The 20,787-nt window shown below is 43.1% G+C and overlaps 1 protein-coding gene across 1 annotated transcript; it reads right to left on the bottom strand.

Moving 5' to 3' along the window:
• Positions 1-12,054: 12,054 nt before the first annotated feature.
• SLITRK2 (SLIT and NTRK like family member 2) lies at positions 12,055-16,203 on the bottom strand. Its single transcript, XM_059859505.1, has 2 exons — positions 15,990-16,203; positions 12,055-15,517 (listed from the first exon to the last, which is right to left on the bottom strand). The coding sequence occupies exon 2, from the start codon at positions 15,472-15,474 to the stop codon at positions 12,904-12,906; it is 2,571 nt and encodes an 856-aa protein (XP_059715488.1). The 5' UTR covers positions 15,475-15,517; positions 15,990-16,203; the 3' UTR covers positions 12,055-12,903.
• Between the last annotated feature and the right edge of the window lie 4,584 nt (positions 16,204-20,787).

The following is a 20,787-nucleotide window of genomic DNA, read 5'->3' as shown; positions in this document are numbered from 1 at the left end:
CTTCTTTACCTTGATTGTTTTTTTCTCTTGAAAAGAGTTTTACTTTGGCATTATAGCCTAGGAAATTCATGCGTTTCTACAAGAAACTAGAAGATCCATATCAATGTAACTCAAAAAAAGAAATACCTGCTTTAGTGTTTTCATCTATTCCCTGTTCAGTAGGACTTTTAGCTATTAACTTACCTTGGGGACTAGTCTAACTCACAAAGGCATACACAGTGTGCAGACAATGGCAATTTGCTGAGGTGGGTGAGATGAATCAACTCATGATGGGACCAATTTGTTCTGCTAACAATAAAAAGTACACTGATAATTAAACTGGGAAAGATACCTCATGCTTAGGTAGCTACTGTTAAATGACATGAATCCCACATGAATGACAAAATCAAGCAGCAAAAAAAGCAACATTTATTAGAGAGAATCATCTGCGGAGGCATCAGTGCTTACAGGGCATTTCTCAAAGGACCCTCTCCTTTTGTCACTGGAATTTAAATCTCTTCCTGTACTGGACTAGAGAGCACAGTACTGCCACATTTGGTAAAGGGATAATAATTTCTCTGCATTAAAAGGGTAGAGCAGTGCACAATTTTTAAGAACAATCACTGATTCTAGGGAGTAACTTTGTTTAAAAATTGATGGTGGTGCTATGTGACCCACTTTTTTCTCAGGGCAGAGAGAGTCCAGTGCTTTTTCTGCCATCTGTGCTATCAAAAAGCACTTGGAGTCAGGGTCAGTTAATAAGGAAGACAGGGCTCATTTGTTCTTTCACTTTTGAGATCATCAGGGATGCTCAGCTCCCTTTCTCCTTTTCAGGATGGTCCTGTTCATATATTTGGAAGAGTTTTCTCTTTATCTCAGTCTAGAAATGTAATGCTTTTATTAAACCCCCCAAACTCACATCCACCCCCCATTTAAACACTGATTGATTTCTGAACATTGCTACTTATACAGGAGGCAAAATGTATTGGAATACAGTTTCATGTGCTGGAATATTAACAGAGTAGAGCTAAATTATTTAAATTGTCCTCCATGTTTTCCATGCCATGGGAAACAATAGCTAATAACATGGTATTAGGAACATGTTTTACTTGCACAAGGGGTTGGGGACTACATTCAGAGTAACGTGTGTTCATCCAGTAGAGCTTCACCATTTCTGAAAATTTGGGAGAATTTCAATTCAGGATGAGTAAGGATGTGAGGAGCCCAACCTTTGGAAACTGTGGGAGACCTCTGCTCTGTGCTTTTCTGGCAGCAGCAGTGTTGGTGTCACAGACAGAGCAGCAGCACACAGGGCTGTACTCTGGCATGCCAGTCCCTATTCCAGCAGCTCCACCACTGGAGCCCTCTTTGACCTCCAACACCAAGTACTTCCTCTTATATAACCATTTTAATATTTATCTTCCTCTGTGCCCTTGCTGAGACATCTTACTTGTCTTTTCCTTAATGATAGTGACATCTTATTGAGTGCAATGAGATGAGGAGTGTCAGGGCAGGCTCCCAGGACTCTCTCGAGGAAAGCTGATTTCCCTTCCCACTTTCCTGGTCAGCTGAAGCACAGAGCTCTCCAGACCCAATTCCCAAGCCCTTAGAATGGGATTTATACCAGACCATTACATTTTTCACCATATTAGCCAAGTTTAAGAGAGGGCAGACAGCTTTGGCTGGATAGGCACCAACCCAGGGCAAGTGCCCTGCAAGCAGGTCCTGGGGAGGCAGACAGGCTGGGTGCCCACTGTCTGGTCTGGCTGTGCTGAAACCCACCAAAACCTGCCTGTGCAGTGTGAGGTGGAATGTCATGCTGAGGAACCTGTCTCTATGTGTGAGTGTGGGGAGCTCTGCTAGGAGGGCAGAGCTCTCATTTTTTATGGCCTCAACACCTCTTCAAGACTTTGCTTCTGTGTCTGCCCTCTGATCCTTCTTGTGTCCCCAGAGCTCCTCTTCTGTCCCTTCTTTTGCCTTTGCAGAAGCAGCCTAGCAGTTACTCAGCCTGACTCCTCAGCCCAGAGGCAGCAAAATTCAATTTATCTGTTCAATTAATTCAGTTAATAAGCAAAATTCAACAGATCAGAGAACTGGCACTGCAATCAACATCACAATCCATGTTGCTAAGTGGAGTTCCTTCGGTGAAGGGGACATGCCATTGTTATTTCCATGCTCATATTTTATTAATATGGAAGAAACTGTTAAGGGTATTATTAAATTGGAATCTCATATAAAGGGAAGTGTTCTGGAAAGATGCTGGCAAGGCTTACAAAGTTTTGCTCATTTCCCTCAAAGCTTTCACAGCTTTCAGTGTGGCTTTTTCACAAAGCTTAACTTAGAGGATTAACGCCGCTCTCCTCGTGGAACTCTGTTTACCAAGGGAACTTTGGTCAAAGGGAGAAAGTGGACAACTTCAGACTTTTCCTGTCAGTGCTACTTACAGAACAAACATCCACTGGCAGGGCAAGAGCCAGAAGAAGAAGAAAAGCAGCTTTCTACCTATTGTGCAATAAATCAAAAGGTTCCAGTGAATTTCTTTGAGTGCTAGCAAAATTGCTTAATCGAGGATTTCAAAGGGTGATCAAAACTGTTTTCAGTTATTCCTGACTTGCACTTGTATCATTCCAGACTGAGCCGAGTCTTTTTCCCTAGCACATTCCTTTATTTAAAGGCAATAGAAAGAAGAGAAAGCAGTGAATTTCAATTATCAGAATCTTAATGTGTGGGAAATATGACTTCAGTTCTTCCTCTGGAACATCTGAATAAGAGCAAATAATTGCAAGTTCTTCACTAATAAAAAGCAGAGGAAAAAAGAAACAATAAGAGAACATTTTCAGAAATTGGATTTCATTATCTGCAATAACACAGGAAGCTTATCTATGGCAAAGAAAGCCAGTCTGATTCTAATGTGGCATAAATATTTGCATGATAATAAGGTAATGTATTTTAGATTAAGTCAATGTATTGCTCACAAAGAAAAAGAGACAGCTGTGGCCTTCCTTGGGAAAATGTGACTTTCTGGATGTGACTTTGTGCATCCCAGGACTCGGCTGCTGGTTTTCTTTCAAAGGACATTTACTGTTACAGTGCAGTTACAATTGGCTACAGACTTGCATCCAAACTCTGAGAGTGGCAGAATAGGGATGCAAGAGCTGCTAAAAAGCTTTGATCTTTAGGAATAAGTGAGAAGTCCCAAAAGAGAACACAAAATATGCCTGGCTGCCTCACTCTGTTGTATTACCAACTCTTAAGACCAGAAAATAAAAAGGGCTTGTGAAGTACCAAGAGTATAAATGTATCAATCAAAGAGTTTTAGTACAGAAATTATTCATTTACATCCCAAAATGAACTAGGTGGTGAACTTTTAAAGATCTCTTTCTTTTCAAGAGTGACTAAAAGTTCCAAGGCAGTGGCAAATTGTACTGGTTCTACAGCAGTGGAATCGAAGTGAACAACACAGTGCACTGACAGCACCAATCCATTATTGCAGTAAAAGCTGATTGCTCAAGTGAGGGGGTTTACAAAACAAGACAGCTGCATCCTCAGCTACTGTAACCAGTTCTGTGATGTTTGTGGAAGTAAACACTGTTTACAGCAGGTGAGGGTCTGGATATCCTTCCTTAAAAATAAACTCTCATTTCTAAGGAGAGAAAAATAATCCCCTAAAGGACTGAAGATGAACATGTTAAAAGGAACACGGAATATTTACTATCCTGGATTGAGATTTCTCTGAGAATTTAAGAAAAACAAGTATTTTTAAGGACTACTTTGAATTACCTCTTTAGATGTACTTCTGCTGGTCCAGGACAGATGGTTTACCTTGCACAGCCAGAAGTAATGTGGGTGTACCATGTATCTCATGTTCTATATAAATAGCCTCTAAACAATTGCCAATAATCTAGAAGTATGAAACTGTGTATGGGATCAGAGCACTTGCCCCATCCAGACAAAAATCCCCATGTCACTTGCAGTCCAGGAAAAACATTGTTGATGTTGGTTTGAACATTGTTCATACCCCATTCTATGAATCATCAAGAAAATGAAAGCATCAGTCTTTGCACTCTCAAAATTTAGATGGGCATAACATCCAAACATAAAGCAGAACAAAAGGCCTAGCCAGTGAATGAATTTTAGTAGGTTAATCAAAAGCAAATAGAAAAGCTGAGGTGAAGTTATGTCTCTGTTGTGTTAAATGGATGTGGTGCCACAGATTCTTTAGTCCTACATTTAGAAATCAGCTCACAGCTCATGAAAGCATCAGATTTCTAGGCATGCCATGGGAGATTGTCTGTGGAAAATGCTGGGCTTTCCTACACATAGCTGGATTTTACAGTATGTAGTGGGGCTATATATGGAAAATATGCCCACAGTCTGCATTCAATGGACAAGAGAATTATTATGGTAACTATAGAGTAGAAAGAAAGAAGTTAAAGAGGAAGAGAAGAGGCTGACAAGGAAAGTTGAATGAATTTCTTTCTTTCCCCAGAGTGCCAGGCTCTTATTTCAGCAGCTGTCTGCCACTCAGAGCCTCTCTTGGCTCGCTCGCCAGCATAAAAACTGTCAGCAATAGTCCAACTGACTTCACACAGAAAAAGGTGAATAAAAAAATGACTGGTATGCTGAGAACTATTTTTGAAGGAATTCTATTGGGCAGAAATGGACAAGGTGATTGAATTCAGAGAGGGAAAACTGAGGAGATGGGGTGCTATGTATTTTCAAAGGTTTAAAAACAAACTGTAGCTTTTGCCTCCCCATTTTATTCCATATATCTCATATCATTTTACAAGGAGACAGTATCTTTTCCCTGTACAAGGTAATCTTCATGGTCTCTTTTTAACTGCAAAGACAGAAAACAAAACTAAATCTGACATGTCGACACCACATTCTTAGATCAGGAAAACATATGCCAAGGAAAAAAAGCAGTACACCATTACTGCATTTGGATGAAGCTATAAAGGCTTCGAAAAACAATTATACTTAACATTTCTCATCAGGAAATCCCACCAGACTGAGGCAGAAAGTATTATCCTCCTTATTTAATGATGCAGAAATTAAAGCATGGGGACACAGGTATGCCCTGTGCAAGGTCACTGGCAGAACTAAAAAGAGAATATTATTTTTCAGTTCCCAGTAAATGAGCTTTTAACTAGGGCCACTGCTTTCCTGCCTACAAAACAAAATAAAACAAAACAAAACGATAACATAACAAAGTCCTTGGTAGCTCAATATTAGGCTTTTACTGTGAAATATCCATTGGGACTTCACTGTTAGGAATTATCCCCAAGCATTATTTGGAGAGCAAAAAGAAGCCATGGCAAACTTAAGCCACCATCAAACAAATCTGTAAACATTGCATTATGGAAAGGAAGGCCCGATCAATAAATGTAAGAATGATCTACTCAGCTCTGGTAAGTAGCTTATGAGTTGGAGGTGATGGTTACAGAAAATACAGGCTACAAACTATACCACTAATTAAGGAGTGAACTGCAGCATGAAGCATTTTCCCCACTTCCATTATCTCCTCACATGAGCCATGCTTATATCTGAATGACAGTAAATCTGCTCTAACTTTAAGGCTGGGATTTCTCAGCTCTCCAAGGGAGCCTGTCCAGTTCCCTCAGCCCTTAGGAAAGCAGCCTGTGTACCATTTCCCTTTAGATGTTCCCCAGAAAAGTAGGCATTTTTGTAAGCTCTTTGAGTCATAAACTCTGAATTCCTTAGTTTTCTGGTAGTCTCCTTCTAGCATCTTGACAGTTAAGACAACTATAATCTACCTTTTTTTCCCTCATTCCCCCACCTCCACTATCTTGCACAAAAAAACTAACAAAAAAAAAAAAAAAACCCTACACAACACTGTTAGAATTCCTTTTGATTCCCTAGTAATCATAATAAATCCCTCTGAAACCTTCAGGAAAAAAAACCCAGAAATTCAAAAGGCTTTTCCCAACCTCTAACTCCCTCTCTTTTTTCTATTATAAGCTGAATATTATAAGGTTTTACCCAGATAGTTATTAACAAGTATGTGTTTCAAATTGGAATTCATCTGAATAAAATCAGCAGCTTAGCAGAACACAGCAGATGTGATGGGAGCAGTAAGGCTTTGGGTAAAGCTTTGCTCACTTGAGTGGATCACTGAGTTTCTGAAACTTCTGACTTGTTCAAGTCTCAGCTGCCTGATACATGAGGAACTTGGCTGCTTGTGAAATAAGATAAAGAAAAACCAAATATTTAGCAGATTCCATTTGACCTCCGTAGCAAGAACACAGTCAGGAATAATTAAGAATTAAAATTTAGAAGAGATAGAATAAACCAAAGGTTCCAAGCAAAACCTCACCCAGGAGTAAGAGATGTGATAGCCAAAAGGTTGCATGCATCACTCAAACATTACTGAAACTCTGATCTTGAAGTATAAACTTGAATTATGCTGACTTCAGATTTATGGGAATGAGTATTGAGTCTGGAAAACTTCCAAATGCCATTTTAAGTGATGGTAAGAAGGACATAGGCATTTTTCTCCCTCCTCTGCCACTCACAGCTGGGGGGTTCAACGGGATTGTTCTTATTTAGTGAGATTCCTGTCACTCGTGCCAATCCCAGGGCATCCCACAGAAGGCACTCAGGTGTAAAGCTAACAAAGGTACTCTCCATCTTCAGCTGAATTCCTCAGATTTCACTGTACCCTGGAATCTTAAAAAGCCTCTCTGACAGCTTTGCTTCCTCATCATGTTGGATGTTCTCCTGTGATTAGAAGAAAATTTATGTAGTCATTACATTTTCACAGTTCTCAAAAAAAATTGTGTTCATTTCAGCTATCTGGCTAAGATGCTGGCATGCATCAAATCTGTAACAAATCCCTGGGGAAAAGGACAAAACTTTATAGCATGGGAAAAAAATGCCTTAACTCCAGCTCCAACTCTCAGATGAGAGGCTTTCAGAACTAAAATCAAGATGTTCTAAAATAGACTCTGTCACATTATCAGCAATCTCAAGGGGATTTTTTCCAGGCTTTTGTATGGAAATATGTCTTATCTCAAGAGGAGATAACTGCAACAGGTCTATATACATTAGCTGTGCTTTTTCCAATGCAGAGCTCATTTTCTAAAGGCTGTTCAGCCTCCTTCTCACAAGATAACTGGTGATTAACAGTTCTGGCTCTGGAGAGCAATGCACAAGCAGGGCAAGAAGACACAACCTGTGTTTTCAAGACACAAATCTACACTTGCTCTGTCACCCCAAAGAGTCCTCATGTCCTTATATTGCATAATTTTGTAATGCTGATGTAATTTGTTATACTGCAAATATGTATTTACTTTACCTTGACTGCTTCCTTCTTAAGATCAGCCACAATGTTTTGTATTGCAGTAGCTGCATTCACTGATCTGAACAGTTTGCTGAGAACTTAGTTTACAAAGGACCTTAGAATTTAAAAGTCTATGGCATTGAATGCACCAATGGTTAATAAATTTCATTTCAAAGGACAGAAATAAGAACCATTCAGAAATACTGCAAATAACTCTGCTCCTCCAAACTTCACCTTGTTTACTTTCTCAAACTGAATGCAGAAGCAGTGCTAATATAGGTGTGTGCACACAGGGTAACAGCCAGGGATGAGAACAATTCCTGAACACTTCAGTCTGTCCTCAAGGATAATGGAGGTGCATCTGGCCTCTAATTTCTTCCCTCCAAATGGTTAACAGCATGTACCAAAATCTGCTGCTGTATTCACAGCGGTGTCCTCTGTGTTTATGATCTCAGGAAGAAAGCCACTTTTATGACGTCCTGTTTTTCAAACTTCACTCATACTCTTGAGCCTCTTTGGTCTTGAGAATGACTGCATCTCTGACTGCCACTCCAACTTTTCTTTCATTCAAAACGATCTATTCATCTGTATTCATAAACATGTCAATCTACTGGTTCAAAAAATCCAACCAACCCTTCAAGAACAAAAGAACAACAACAAAAACCTTCTCCTTAATCCACCTCCCTCATTAGCTAGGATTAAAAACCTTAGTCAAAATGATTGGCCTTATGCCCAGAAAAGCTATGAGATCAATAATCCAAACAGACTTAATGATCCTCTTAGAAAAGAATAACTTTTGTGCTTCTTTGGAACGTTTAGAAAAAGTGATGGGAAATGCACAAGAAGTGTCACATCATCTGCATAAGTTAATTTATGTTATTTTGAAGTTCTACAGTTGGAGGGGGTCTTTGGGAAATAGTTTTTTTTTTTCTTCTTCTCTGTTAAATGACATTTATTGTCTGCAAAAACAGTAATATGAAAAATCACAAACTGTATCAGTGATTAGCCTGTAAGAGCCTAAGAAGTTTCATTAACATTTCTAGTGTCTCATTTCACTCATGAGCAGTTTAAAATTATTGTATTCCTATACAAGCTCAGTATTCTATAAGTCTTTTTTTTTTCCTAGGCAATTTAACTTGTTGGTATCCTTACTTTGACATCACTAATTACAGCTTCAAACTTTTTAAAAGTGTGACTTTTATTTTACAAATTCAAGTGTTGGTGGGAAGGAAAGGAAATCCAAACTAAGCCCTACTCTATAGCACAAGGTGGTGTTATAAGAAGTCAGTGCATTTGACCAAAGCAGGGTTTAAACTCCACAGGGAATGCCTCTCTCATGGACAGGAAAAAAATGTCTTGGACCAGAGACTGGCAGATTGGCAGATACTCAGCAGAGCATGGATGTTGTTCGTGGGAGTGCTAGCTGCAGTCAGCCCAGCCTCACCATTTTCTGTGTGGGAATTAGCTGCTATCAGCACTCATCATCTATCCTCTCTACACTTCCTGGAAGAAAGCAGGCATACCTGTAGCCCAATTCACACTGTGTTGTGAGCAGGAATAAGTCTCCTTTGAATGGCCTGGTATCTTTGTTATTTACTCTAGAGACGCCCCACAAGCAGTTTGAGTTTAAAATTTTAGTAGTTAATTTTGGCAAGATTAACTCATGCTGAAGACAACTCACCAAAATTACAGCCAGGAATGATGGCAGTGGTTTCAGCAAGCTCATCCATTTGCTCTTGCTCAGAGCTGCTTGCACAGACACAGGTTGTGCCACCTGCCCCAGGCTGGCACATGGGGAATCCTGCATGGAAGCTGAAACACTCTGTGATTTTTGGCTTCTGTTCTCTATTCTCTGTTCAGTGAGGGGAAGAGGGAACAGCTAAGCAGACCTTCCTCCAGCACAGCTCCCAGGAAAACCAGTGGGACCAAGTGTCTCATTTGACACAGGGCTACTCAGCAATGGCAGGGCAGGAGGTGAGGACTGAGCTCTGGGTGGAGCAAGGACAGAAGCTCACTTCAGAGCTGGAATGGTCCTGCAGAGCTTGCTATGGAGAGCCTACAGGGACAGAGGCAAGTGGAAAGATTGGGGCAGGATGAGGGCTCTGGAAGCAGATAACAGAGGTGAGGTAGGAGCTGATAATGATGGAGCCCAAAAAGGTGAAATCTGATGGAAGACAGAGACTGCAGAAAGGAAGAGCACCAGGAGGGCATGTAGAGTGGCTCTGCAGCATGCTTGAGGACACAAAAAAACACTTTTTCCAAAAAGTGACATTTTTTCTGTCACTGGGGAGAAAAAAGGGAAATATGTTGATAAACTTTATCTAATACTTACCCAGAAAGGTCTCAAAAAAAAAAAAAAGTATTCATGCTTTGGAAGTGTAGCATTCCTCATTTTCACTAGAGATAACTGCATAGTTTCTACAGTGCTTTAGTCTGCACTGTTACTGTTTCTGTAAAGGTCATTAAGTTCACTTTCACAACAGAAAACTTATGAAGAAAGAAAACTATTTGCACCCCATTTTCCTGAGGGAATAAAAACAACTTTGCTAACCTGGTTACATAATTTTCACAGTTCAACTTTTCAAACTGTGAAAGAAATTTTTTTTCAGACTCATTATCAAGCCACGACTCAGGCAAGCAGCTCTCCCCTAACAAGCAGCAGCTTCCAGGGCAGCACAGCTGAAGAAATGTGGAGACCTTCTATACAGCAGCTGCCGACACACTTTCCCTGTTAAACAAATCTCTTTAAGTGTAACTGAAAAAATCTTCTCTTTCACCTAGACACTCTATGAAAAGAATTACCTAAAAGATGTCAGCTGAAGGGTATAAAAACAAACCTAAAAGATCTTCAGCAATAATAATTTTTAAGTGGGTACTGGAGATGCAAAATAAAATCTAGTCATTAAATAAATTCCACTAGGAAACCTAAGGAAATGTAAAGCAAGAGCAACCTCTGTAAAGCATGGCTGTGCCACCAAAGCAAACATCAAAGTACTGAGACTCAAGCACTAAACCCAAACAATATAATGTTACTAAAAGAATCAATTCCCTATCTCTGTCGTTTGCAAACACCTGAACACTGAAAACATTTCCGTTGAAAAAAATTAGCTTTTTTTTCTGAGGGGAAAAAACCTTTATAATTGGTTCTAGCTCACTGGAGAACAATAAATAATAATATCCTAGCTGCTGCCAGATGTAACATGGTACTTGTTCTGAAGGCAATACTAAATTCACACCTGGAAAGGGTTAATAACTTTACTTTAAAATAATACTTATACTTTTCTCAGTGTTTCAGTAATAAATGCTTTTAATTACCCAGGGGAAGGAGCCATAATAAGACAATCAGTACTGGAAGATTTCAAGCAAGTACCTTGCCCATAGATGGATGTAATTCCAGTCAACTGTTCCAAGTTCAACTAAAGTGATACCATTTCACCTCCCTCTTGATGTGAGACCATTCTGAAGACTGATTCTCCAGTAGTTCATTGTAGCACTTCAATTTTAAACCTGATCTAATGAACAGCCATAGATGCTATGGATTCTAAACATAAAGAATTGACATGTTAGCATACTAATGTACTCAGATGTCACATAAATCATTAGAAGGCATTTCACCAAGTGACTCAGATATCTGGCAATACACATGCAAAGCCTCTTTAGCTTTTAAATATAAAGCAACTTCCTTTTGGCAAAGTCCTGATTAGAACAACATTGATTGTAGTTATTTATAGCTTAAATGCTATTGCTGACAATTTCTCCAAGTTGTAGATACTGTATTATTAACTATAGTAAAGCTCTAAAAATCAGTCAGCAGAGGCCACTTCAATCTCTGCGTGATAATAAAGGATTATTATGTGCAGTAACCTATTTATGAAAAGGAAACAGTGTGCTTCTTTCAGACCCCATCAATTGCTTTAATAAGGAATTGAAAAGCCTGGCCTACTTTATATGCAGATCACCATCCCAGTTGCATAAGGATTTAGAACAGACAAAACAAAACTGTTTTTGTTGTAAATAAGGGCTGTTTGTTTAAATTGCACAATAATGTTTGCATCTAAAAATTATTTAGAAGCTAATAAGGTTTAATAAAGTTTGACTGTACACTTGTTAATAAAAATGGTTTCAATATTCTCCGTGAAGGAAAAGCAAATTGAAGGTGATAACATAAAGCTTGAAGCAAAAGAGGCCTGAGTTAATGGGAAAGGAGAAGACTCATTGCATTTGCTCACTGATGGTCTAAAGAATACCAGTGCTGAGAATGGAATTCTGTTAACTTAAAACATTTTTTAAAATTTAAGACAGTGAATTTAAAAGTAGTTTTCTCTAACAGATTAGAATTATTGCAGTATTACTTCTACTTCAGAGACAAAAAGCACAGACATAGACACAATTCAGACTACCAAAAGTTAGTGGGATGCATGCACTGATTTGTTGGAGGACTCTGGAGTCCTGGGTTCAAATTTTACCTTTGGCATCGGTTCATTTGCCTGTATGTTAATAAATTTAATGAGGTGTGGGATGACCCCTGCTGGTGTCCCTGCTTATGGAAAAAATATGTATCTGGCAAGAAGAGGACATGTTAATTTCAGTCCAAAAAGTTACAAATATAAACTCTGTCCTAAAATGTATAAAAATACCTAATCCAATGCATAAAATATTATGAGTAATGTTCTGTTAAGTATGAAAATAATCTTAAGCCATTGAACATTACTGTGTTAGAGCTGCAATGCAATGTATTAAGAAGGACATTAATTGTTCAGTTCACTATGACATTGTGTTAAACATCTTTTATTAATGAGCTGTTATTCCCAGCTGAGGCATTTGATAACCTCTAGTCCATTGCTAAATCCTCTCAGTTGATTTCTCTGAGTCACTCTAAACAAACCTAGAGGGAAAAAACACCCCAATAATTTACATTTAAGTCTGTAAGGTCCTAGAAGTAGAATCATTTAAAGAAGGGCAGCTTTCCTATATATCAAACCTTCTGATTTAATGCAGCTGACATATAGAACTATTTTACAATTTTTTTTAATTTCAAAAATACAACACATTAAAATAGGTTCAATTTATCAAAGCTAAGAGCAACAATTAAGTAATAATGTACTTAAAGTGCAAAGGCACTTTAACACAAAAAAGTGACGCCCAGTGGCTATAGTTGGGAATTGAAACAGCAGTACTGTATATTATTATTTACAAAAGAAAGTCATAGTCCAGGAAAAAAAAGATCTTTGGAGATCTTCTACATAATACATTTAGTTTCCATTTTGAAATGAAAAGGAAAAAAAAAACAAAAACAGAAACCCAAAAGACCCCTTCCTCATTTCCTTCAAAATCAAAAAAATTTATGCAAGATCTATTACAGAAAGATACATTTGCAATGACAGTTCCTAGAGAAGGGTCAAAAGGAGAGAGATCTAGAAATAACTTAAAGGGAATGTTGTAAAAGCAACACCACATCCCTGCTATGCTGCAAGGGTTCCTTTTCTCTCTCACTCCTTCTCCGATTTAAAAAAGTGGAAATGTTGGGAATGCGACAGATGACATCAGTACTGAGTTCAGACTCAAAGAAATATGATGCTGAGCTCATTTAAAAAATTTTCTTTTGTCTCCCACCTCCCCCCTCACAGCTGACTGATTGCAGTTTGTTTTTCCAGAACTTCGAGGTAGTCTGGTTCTGTTTGTAGCTTTCCTTGGAGTAAAGGATGCTCAGGTTTAGACTGTTCTGCAAAATATTTCCTGGGAGTTCCATATAAAACAGTTTTATTTATCCTGTCCTGGTTTTGGCGTCTGGATTCATATGAAGGGGCAAACTGCCTTTTGGGTAAGGTACAAAAGTTATAATGAACTAATCCTCCGGTGGGGAGTTCCTTGACCCTTTCTGCAATATTTTGATACAGGAGCTCTGGTTCCCTCGGTGAGGACTGCTTTTCCAGCAATTCAGCTGCACTGATGGTAAATGCAAGACTGGTGGGGTCTTCTTTTTTGTGGTCAAGACTGCTATAGCTAAACTCATGGAGATTCCTGTAATAGGCAACTGGATCCCCTTCCTTTTGCATGTAGATTGGGTTTTGGCACATCTGTCCAACAGGAGGGGGAATGTAGTTATAAACATGTCCTTCAGTTTTATCGTGGGTCTCAGTGTTGTAAGACCCATACTGGAGCTGAAATGAACTTATATCTACGTTGTTGGCACTGCTGGGCATGCTCTGCACCCCCTTCCGGCGCTTAAGGACAAAGACAAACAGACCTGCCCCAAAACAAACGGACAAAATAAACACAACCAGCAAGCCTAAAATTAGGACAGACAGCGGAACTTCGGTGTGTAATTCTGGGTAGGAGCTGGGTGAGACACCGACATGGGGGGTATCAGTGTTCTGGTTCATGGAGAGGAGAGAAGAATCTGACAAGTTGGGGTTCTCTGGGCAGATGGCTTCTTTGCTCAGGAATTTCAGATGCTCTCCAGAGTGCTTGGTGGGAGACTCGCAGATTACTTCGTTGATAACTACAGGGGGATTAGACTGCTGGTTGTTCTGGTCAGTGACTTTCTCTATCCAGTTCCTCAGCCCCAGGATGTCACACGTGCAGTCCCAAGGGTTCTCTTGGAGGTCTATCTGAATCAAAGCCGAGAGCTGGTCCAAGACTCCTCTCACAGGCAGGTGAGAGAAATGGTTGTTCCTAAGGTTGAGCCTGGTGAGGGAAGTGCCTCCAAAGACATTATCAGGCAAGGATCTGAGCAAGTTGTTGTTGAGAAACAACAGATGAAGATTGCTCAGAGCATCAAATGTGCGTGGCAGGATCTCCTTAATGACATTGTACTCTAGGTAGAGATATTGCAGACTGTGCAGCCCTTCAAACATGGATCGGTACAGAACCTCAAGGTAGTTGCCATTAAGGTAAAGTCTGCGTAAACTTGTGAGGTTTGTAAAGGCACCTTCTTGTATCACTGCAATTCTGTTATTTCCTAGATGTAGCAAATCCAGAGAGCTGTACTCTGTGAGATCGGTTCTATAAATGACTTGCAGATAGTTACTGGTAAGGTAAAGTTTCTTTGGACTGGTTGGCCTGGGGTGCAGGTCAGAGATGTTACTTATCTTTTTCTCTTGGCAGTTAACATTTAAGCCATTGTCTGAGCTCTGGGACGTACAGATGCAGCCAGCTGGGCAGGTGATGGGCACAGGAGACTTTGTCTGGTAAACCATGATAGGTCCAAATATTTGCCTGTCTTTTGACACAGAGACACGGGGGGTGGGGCGGTTCCTAGTTTTGGGCGGCCGGCTGGCTTTTGGGGCCCTGGTGGGATTGATGGCAGAGTTGGCTGTGGGCGATAGCCTCGAGATGTGTGGGTCTGAGAGGACAGGGTGTTTTTCCCTCTGGTTTGAATCACTGGAGCTCTTTCTAGGGCAGAGATCTTGCCTGGTGAGCTGGGTCACATCTTTCCCATGAAGCCTGAAGGGGGTTTCACAGACTATCTCACCCACAAACACGGTGATGGTGTCTAGCCAGGCCTTGAGTGGCAGCAAGTCGCAGGTGCAGTTCCAAGGGTTTTCCTCCAGCTGGATTTCCATGATGCCTCCAATGTGCTCCAGCACACCAGCAAAAGGCATCATCTTCAGCCGGTTTCCCCGCAGGTCCAGGTGAGTGAGGAGCACAAAGCGGAAGACATTGCTGGGCAGGGACAGCAGGAGGTTGTCATTGAGGATCAGCACCTTGAGCTTGTTCAGTTTGCTGAATGCTCCCGCTTCAATGGCACTGATGTAATTGTAATCAGCCTGCAGGTACTCCAGACTCTCCAAGCCCAAGAAGGTGTCTTCCTTCAGCACTTCCAGCTTGTTGTTGTTGAGGTGCAGCCTCTTGAGGGTGCGGAGGCCGCTGAAGGCCCCCGTGCGGATCTCCTGCATGTCGTTGTTGCCCAGGTGCAAGGTCACGGCGTTGGAATAGTTGACGAACTCATTGGGGAACAGGCGGGTCAGTGCGTTCCCATTGAGAAACAGCTGGTAGATCTTGGACGGGGGCGGCAGGAGGAGGCTGACGGTTGTAAATCCCTTGTTTTCACAATTAATGTTCAGCACGTTCTCCTTCTCCTCACAAGGGCAGCGGCTCTTGCTGCAAATGTCTTTGGCAGGTTTGCGACTCTCTGTCCACGAGATCCCAGCCACTGTTAACAAACTGAGCAACCAAACACCCTTCAGCATCTTTATGCGCCGTCGATCCCCGCTTTGGTACCTACAGTCAAACCTTTTGAGACAGGTAAGGAGAGAAAGAAGAAATCCCCAGTGAACACGGCCGGGAGCAGAGGCTGCACAGGGAGAGCGAAAGCAGGTCGGAAGCCTGGGGGGGAAGGGGAGCTGCAAGGCACCGACTTCCAAACTCCTCTGGAATCCCCCCCTCCTCCTCCCTTTTCTTCCTCTCGGAAAGCGCCTGCGGAGCCGCTGTGGGGGAAGCCCCGTCGGGGAGCTCCCCGAAACCCGGGTCCCTAGCGCTGGGCTCTCCGCCCGATCCCCCGCCCGTCGCGGCCGCCGCCTCCGCCCCGGCTGCCGCCGGCAGCACGATCCCGTCCCCGCTGCCCGTCCCACGGCCACGGCGCACCCGGCTGCCCAGCTCCCGGCGCTGCCAGCATCTTAAACCGGGGCTCACACGGACTGACAGCACACCCTCCCCGCTGCAGCGGCGCGCCCAGCCCGCGCTCCCCGCGCCCCCGCGCTCGTACCTGCTCTCGGGGCGCCCGAGGGGGCAGTGGGGGCAGTGGCCGCCACCGAGAGCCGCCGCGCCCCGGGAGCCAGGCGCCAGGCGGCGAGCGGCATCGCCCGCTCACGCCTCAGCAGGAGCCCAGCGGGGCGCCGCCGTCCCGTCCCGTCCCGTCCCGGCCGCGGCTGTGAGGAAGTTGGGCCGGGCGGGGGCCGAGAGCGGCGGCGCTGCGGGAGCGCGGCGCGGAGCGGAGCGCGGGCAGTGCGCGGGGCGCGGCGCGGCGCGGCGCTTTTGCCGAGTGCCCCGCGCGGAGCCGCGCTGACGTCAGCCGGGGGCGGGGGGGACACGTTTTTCCCAGCCCCCCTGTCCCAGTCCCCGTCCCCCCTTCCCTTCGTGGCTCTCGCAGCCGGCTCCGCTCCCGGCTCGGCCGCTCTTCGCGGGAGCGCTCTGACAGCACCTGCAGGACAGCGCGGGCACTCGGAGCCGGGAAGGGGAATAAGGTAACGAGCGGATTTACCTGGGTCCGGAGAATTTTTGGCCCCGAGTCCCTCAATCCGCGCCCTCAAAATAGAGAGCAAGTCAAGCAGCTCCTTTGGCAAAAGCCAGCCGGCAGGCGCGCACGCACCGCACACACACGCACAACCCGCACACACGCACAGCCCGCACACACGCACAGCCCGCACACACGCACAACCCGCACACATCCTCCGCACACGCCGCACAGACGTGCACATCACACATCACACATGCACAATCTGGCTCTCCGAGCAGCGGTGCTGCAAATCCTGATCTGGCATCAGCATCGATCCCCCGCTCCGGCTGGAGCAGCCAGCCCCCTTCCCAAACTGCCGTGCCGAGCTCTGCCCAGCACATTGGTGTTCTACACGTTCAGGGAAGTTCAACACCTTCCACCAAACCGGGCTGTCAGGCAGCGGCAGTCCCTGCACCCTCTGGAACGCTCTCCCGAGTACTGAGCAGCCAGATTTAACCACATCTAACACCATCATTCCCACTGGCTGGATTAGCCCCACTGACCCATTGAAATGTTGTGGTGTAGCATTTGGCTGCCTTTAAAAAGAGCAAGATACTGGATCTGGGTTATTGTGACTTTGCTTAAGCTCCCTGGGCACAGATCTGTGTGATGGGAAAGGATGGCTGCTCTTGGTCTCTATCTAAAGGTAAAACTTTGGGTTCACACCGGGGGGAGGGGACAAAAAGGCACTCTACAGGGAATTTTTAAAGGGCTAGCAGGGCAGAGTGCATTATTGCCAGATTCTTATAGGGTATTATATGCACTTAGACTCTAGAATGTAAAGGTTTGCTGCCAAAAGAGTTCTGAAATTGGCAAAAGTGGTACTGTCATCTCGTGGTATTCTTTAGCCATTATGTATCAGAGCCCACATTTTAGGAGCAGCAGAAATGTACTGTCTATTTTTATCTCTCTTCTTGAGGCTGTAAAAGGTAACATCCTGCAGCAGCCAGCACAGATGCCTTTGCAGTGCTCCTGGACAGGAATAGCGCTGGAGTTTGCGTTTGGGATTGAAACAGTTGCAGATTCCCTATCTAAAATTTGGAGAGGTTGTGACAAGAGCAGGAGGATCCCACACTGGAGCACACATTTGGTGTGGTGCTGTGTGAATGTCAACACGACTGGAATTCTGAAATGCACTCAGAGCTGCTCCATTCTGACTCTCTTTATCCAGCTGAATTCAGGAGCGAAAATTGCTAAGATCAGGAAAGATCTGTGTGGCAGATCTGCTGTTTTACAACACTAATACACCAGCAGCCAGATTATTATTCTGTGAGATTTTTTGCTTGTTTTCTGCTCTAAACATGAAGATATGGTGTTTGGGGAGCAAAATTGGACTAGTTACAGGCTGTAGCAAATCCTGTTTTCAGCTCTTTCTAGCATAGTCTGGGGGCATGAGCCTAAGAAGAGAAGGTAAAAGGACACCCAGGTTGATTTGTTTTTGTTTCATTATTTTTAGAAGGGAGCATATTCATACACACCTGGCCCACACAGGGGCACATAGAGGCTCCTGTAACCTCCCTCCATCACATCTCACCTGAGCAGCCCAGCACAGCACTGCCAGCTCTCACAGGGCTCACTCCAACACAGCAAAAATGAAGGCATAAGTAACTCCAGTGCATTTTTTCCTTGTCTCAGAGTGTACATTTGTTTTATGTCCGTGAGTTTCAGCCAGGCACATCTTTCTGGAGAGCAAGGACCATGTCCTGGAATTGGCTCATGAGGCGACATGCACTGCCCCACTGGCTTGTGTTTACTCAGAGGTGGGAAATGTGTTTGTGGCACTGCTGATGCTGCCTGGGAAGGGAGAGCGTACACATGGCATGCCTCAGCAGTAATTACCAGGTTCATGTGGGATGGAAGGAACAGCATGTTAGGGGATTGCAACAGTAATAAGACACAGAGATGATACTGATTCTATTACACTGCAAATGCATGCATATAATAACCATGGTTGTAGGAGGAGGAACAAGGATTAAAAACAAATATAATAGCTTCAGCTTTTTATTTAGGAACAAAGTCCTGATTTCTCAGCTTGCCTGAAGTGTTTTATAATCCCTTCAATTAAAAACAGAGTATAAAAGAACAGCTTTTTTCCTCCACCTGTTTTAAGGCCTTTTAATTTTATATGTTGAATGGAGGAACATTTCCAGTTTGTGACTGTCTGGGAGCCTCCAGGGATAAAAGGCCAGGAGGCAGGTTGGTACAGCAGCCCACGAGGGCTTGGGGAAACTCAAGGTTACGCCTGATTTGCAAGCATTGTGGAGGTCCCAAATATTTAGCTGTGTTCCCTCAATGCTCCTTTTTGTGCAGAGTCATGAAGACTCAGTACAGATGCATAGGTTATGAGACTTAATAGAACCATTGTGGCTTTTGAATCTTGCATAACCCAAGCCATCAGCTAAATTTGAATTAATTCCTGTTCAAACTAGATCATACTTCATAGGAAAAAGAAAAAAAATGAAACCCAAAAACATAGCCAGGCATATTTTAGCAATTGCCTATGGTGAAAATCTGCCATCGTGTTCAGTAAATTGTTCCAATAGGTTTCATCCCCCACAGGTAAAAGACCGGGCTTTCTCTACAACTCTGCATCTAACTGTCTTCAGTTGGAAATGTTTATCCTTGTAATATCCTTGTCTGCTGGCTTAAGAGCCCTTAATTATCCCCTACCTGTTTCCCATGGGGACACTCCCAGACAGCTGCAGAGCAAGTATGAACTGAATACTTGCCTGGTGCCAGCCTTAACCTGCTTCAAACAGTCTGTTAGTCCTGTGCTCCTCCATACACCAGTGCAGCTCTTGGCTCCTGCACAGTCCTGAAGCCACCACTTTATCTGTCTGCTGGCAGGGGAAAAAAAAAGCCAGACCACAGCATGAAGCATAAGCACATAAAATTTGGCACAGATCATTACCCTTCCTGCCTAGTGCACATCATGCTGTTGTCCTTCTGGGAGAGTAAATATCAAGGAGAAGAAGAAGTCTGGAAAAATGTGAAGATAATTTTATTTCTTCACATTGTACCTGCAGGTGGATGCTAAACACTACTTACACATCTTTACCTATCAGTTTTTCTGGGTTTGCTTCTCTGTATATAAGTGAAGGAACAAACATATCCACCAAGTTTTATGGAATAAAGAAATGAAGGCAACAGGAAACAAAGCAAAACCTCTGTGATTTGGATGGAGGGCAAGATATAAGTTTTACTGGTCATTAGAATCTCTTAAGGTAGTCTGGATTCTGCTGGCAAGAAAATAAGTGTTTATTCATATAGTATAAGTAGAAGCCAGTATTGATTTCTGTGAACACAACATGAGGGGTGATGCAGTAAAACAATGGGAATTAGTAAATGTAGGTGTTTGCTGATCTCACATGTTCCTCATCCCATAATCCTGAACTGCATATGAGATGCCTACTCCATATAAGCTTTTAGGGTTCTGAGATAATCATCACTGCTCTCCAACCAGTATCTTGTATTCTTGCTTTCTGTGTGCATATGTGTGTCTCTTTGTAGCTGGAGATATTCTACTTCCATAACTATGTACCTTTTTGAGGTCTTTCCTATACTGTAAAGTGAATTTTTGAGCATCGCTTAAAAGGAATTCTTAAGGAAATAAACAGTTTCCAGATTTAGCAGTGAACGGTATGCAAAATAATTGTTACTTGCAATCCACGGTTTTATCTCATCCAGCAGCACTGGGAAGGGCTGTAAAGGACAGGATGAAAGAGGGCAAGGAATGAGCAGGGGATGGTGAAGGAGGGGGAGCAGGAGAGGCAGGGAGGGCAGCCTGTGCCCTCCATGGCCCTGTGTCCATCCCGGGCTGCCCAGCAACAGCCACACGGGCCGAGAGAGGCAGAGGAGGGAGACCTTTGGGATGAGACCTCAGTGGAGGGAGAGCTGCTGGATGAGCCAGTGTGAGGGCAGAGGAGCACTCCAGCCTGGGTGGTGTCTGCTGAGTTGCCTTTTGCTGGCAATCAGTGATAGCCTGTGCCATTAACTGTAAGGAATTTCTCTGGTTTCCAGATGTGCCTTTTAGCTCCATTTCTCTCAACCATGCAAACATATGGCGGGCTGGCCTACTTCAGAGTACTGCTCACTGACACTTCATGACTACCTATTGTATAAATGAAAGGATTTAATGAACTATGACTTAAAATTAGTGTGCTTTCTAACTCTCCCCTCAGTTTCTGCTTCTTGCAAGGACTCAGACCCTGGCCAAGGTTATGCATTTTTGAGACCCGTTATCTAACTGCAACATGATTTTTTTTGCAAGGAGACTACACCATGGTTT

This window comes from Haemorhous mexicanus, chromosome 14 (genome assembly GCF_027477595.1).
Source record: "Haemorhous mexicanus isolate bHaeMex1 chromosome 14, bHaeMex1.pri, whole genome shotgun sequence".
Lineage (NCBI taxonomy): Eukaryota > Metazoa > Chordata > Aves > Passeriformes > Fringillidae > Haemorhous > Haemorhous mexicanus.
Note: the sequence above shows the minus strand (reverse complement) of the source record. Positions and strands in the feature narration are given on the sequence as shown.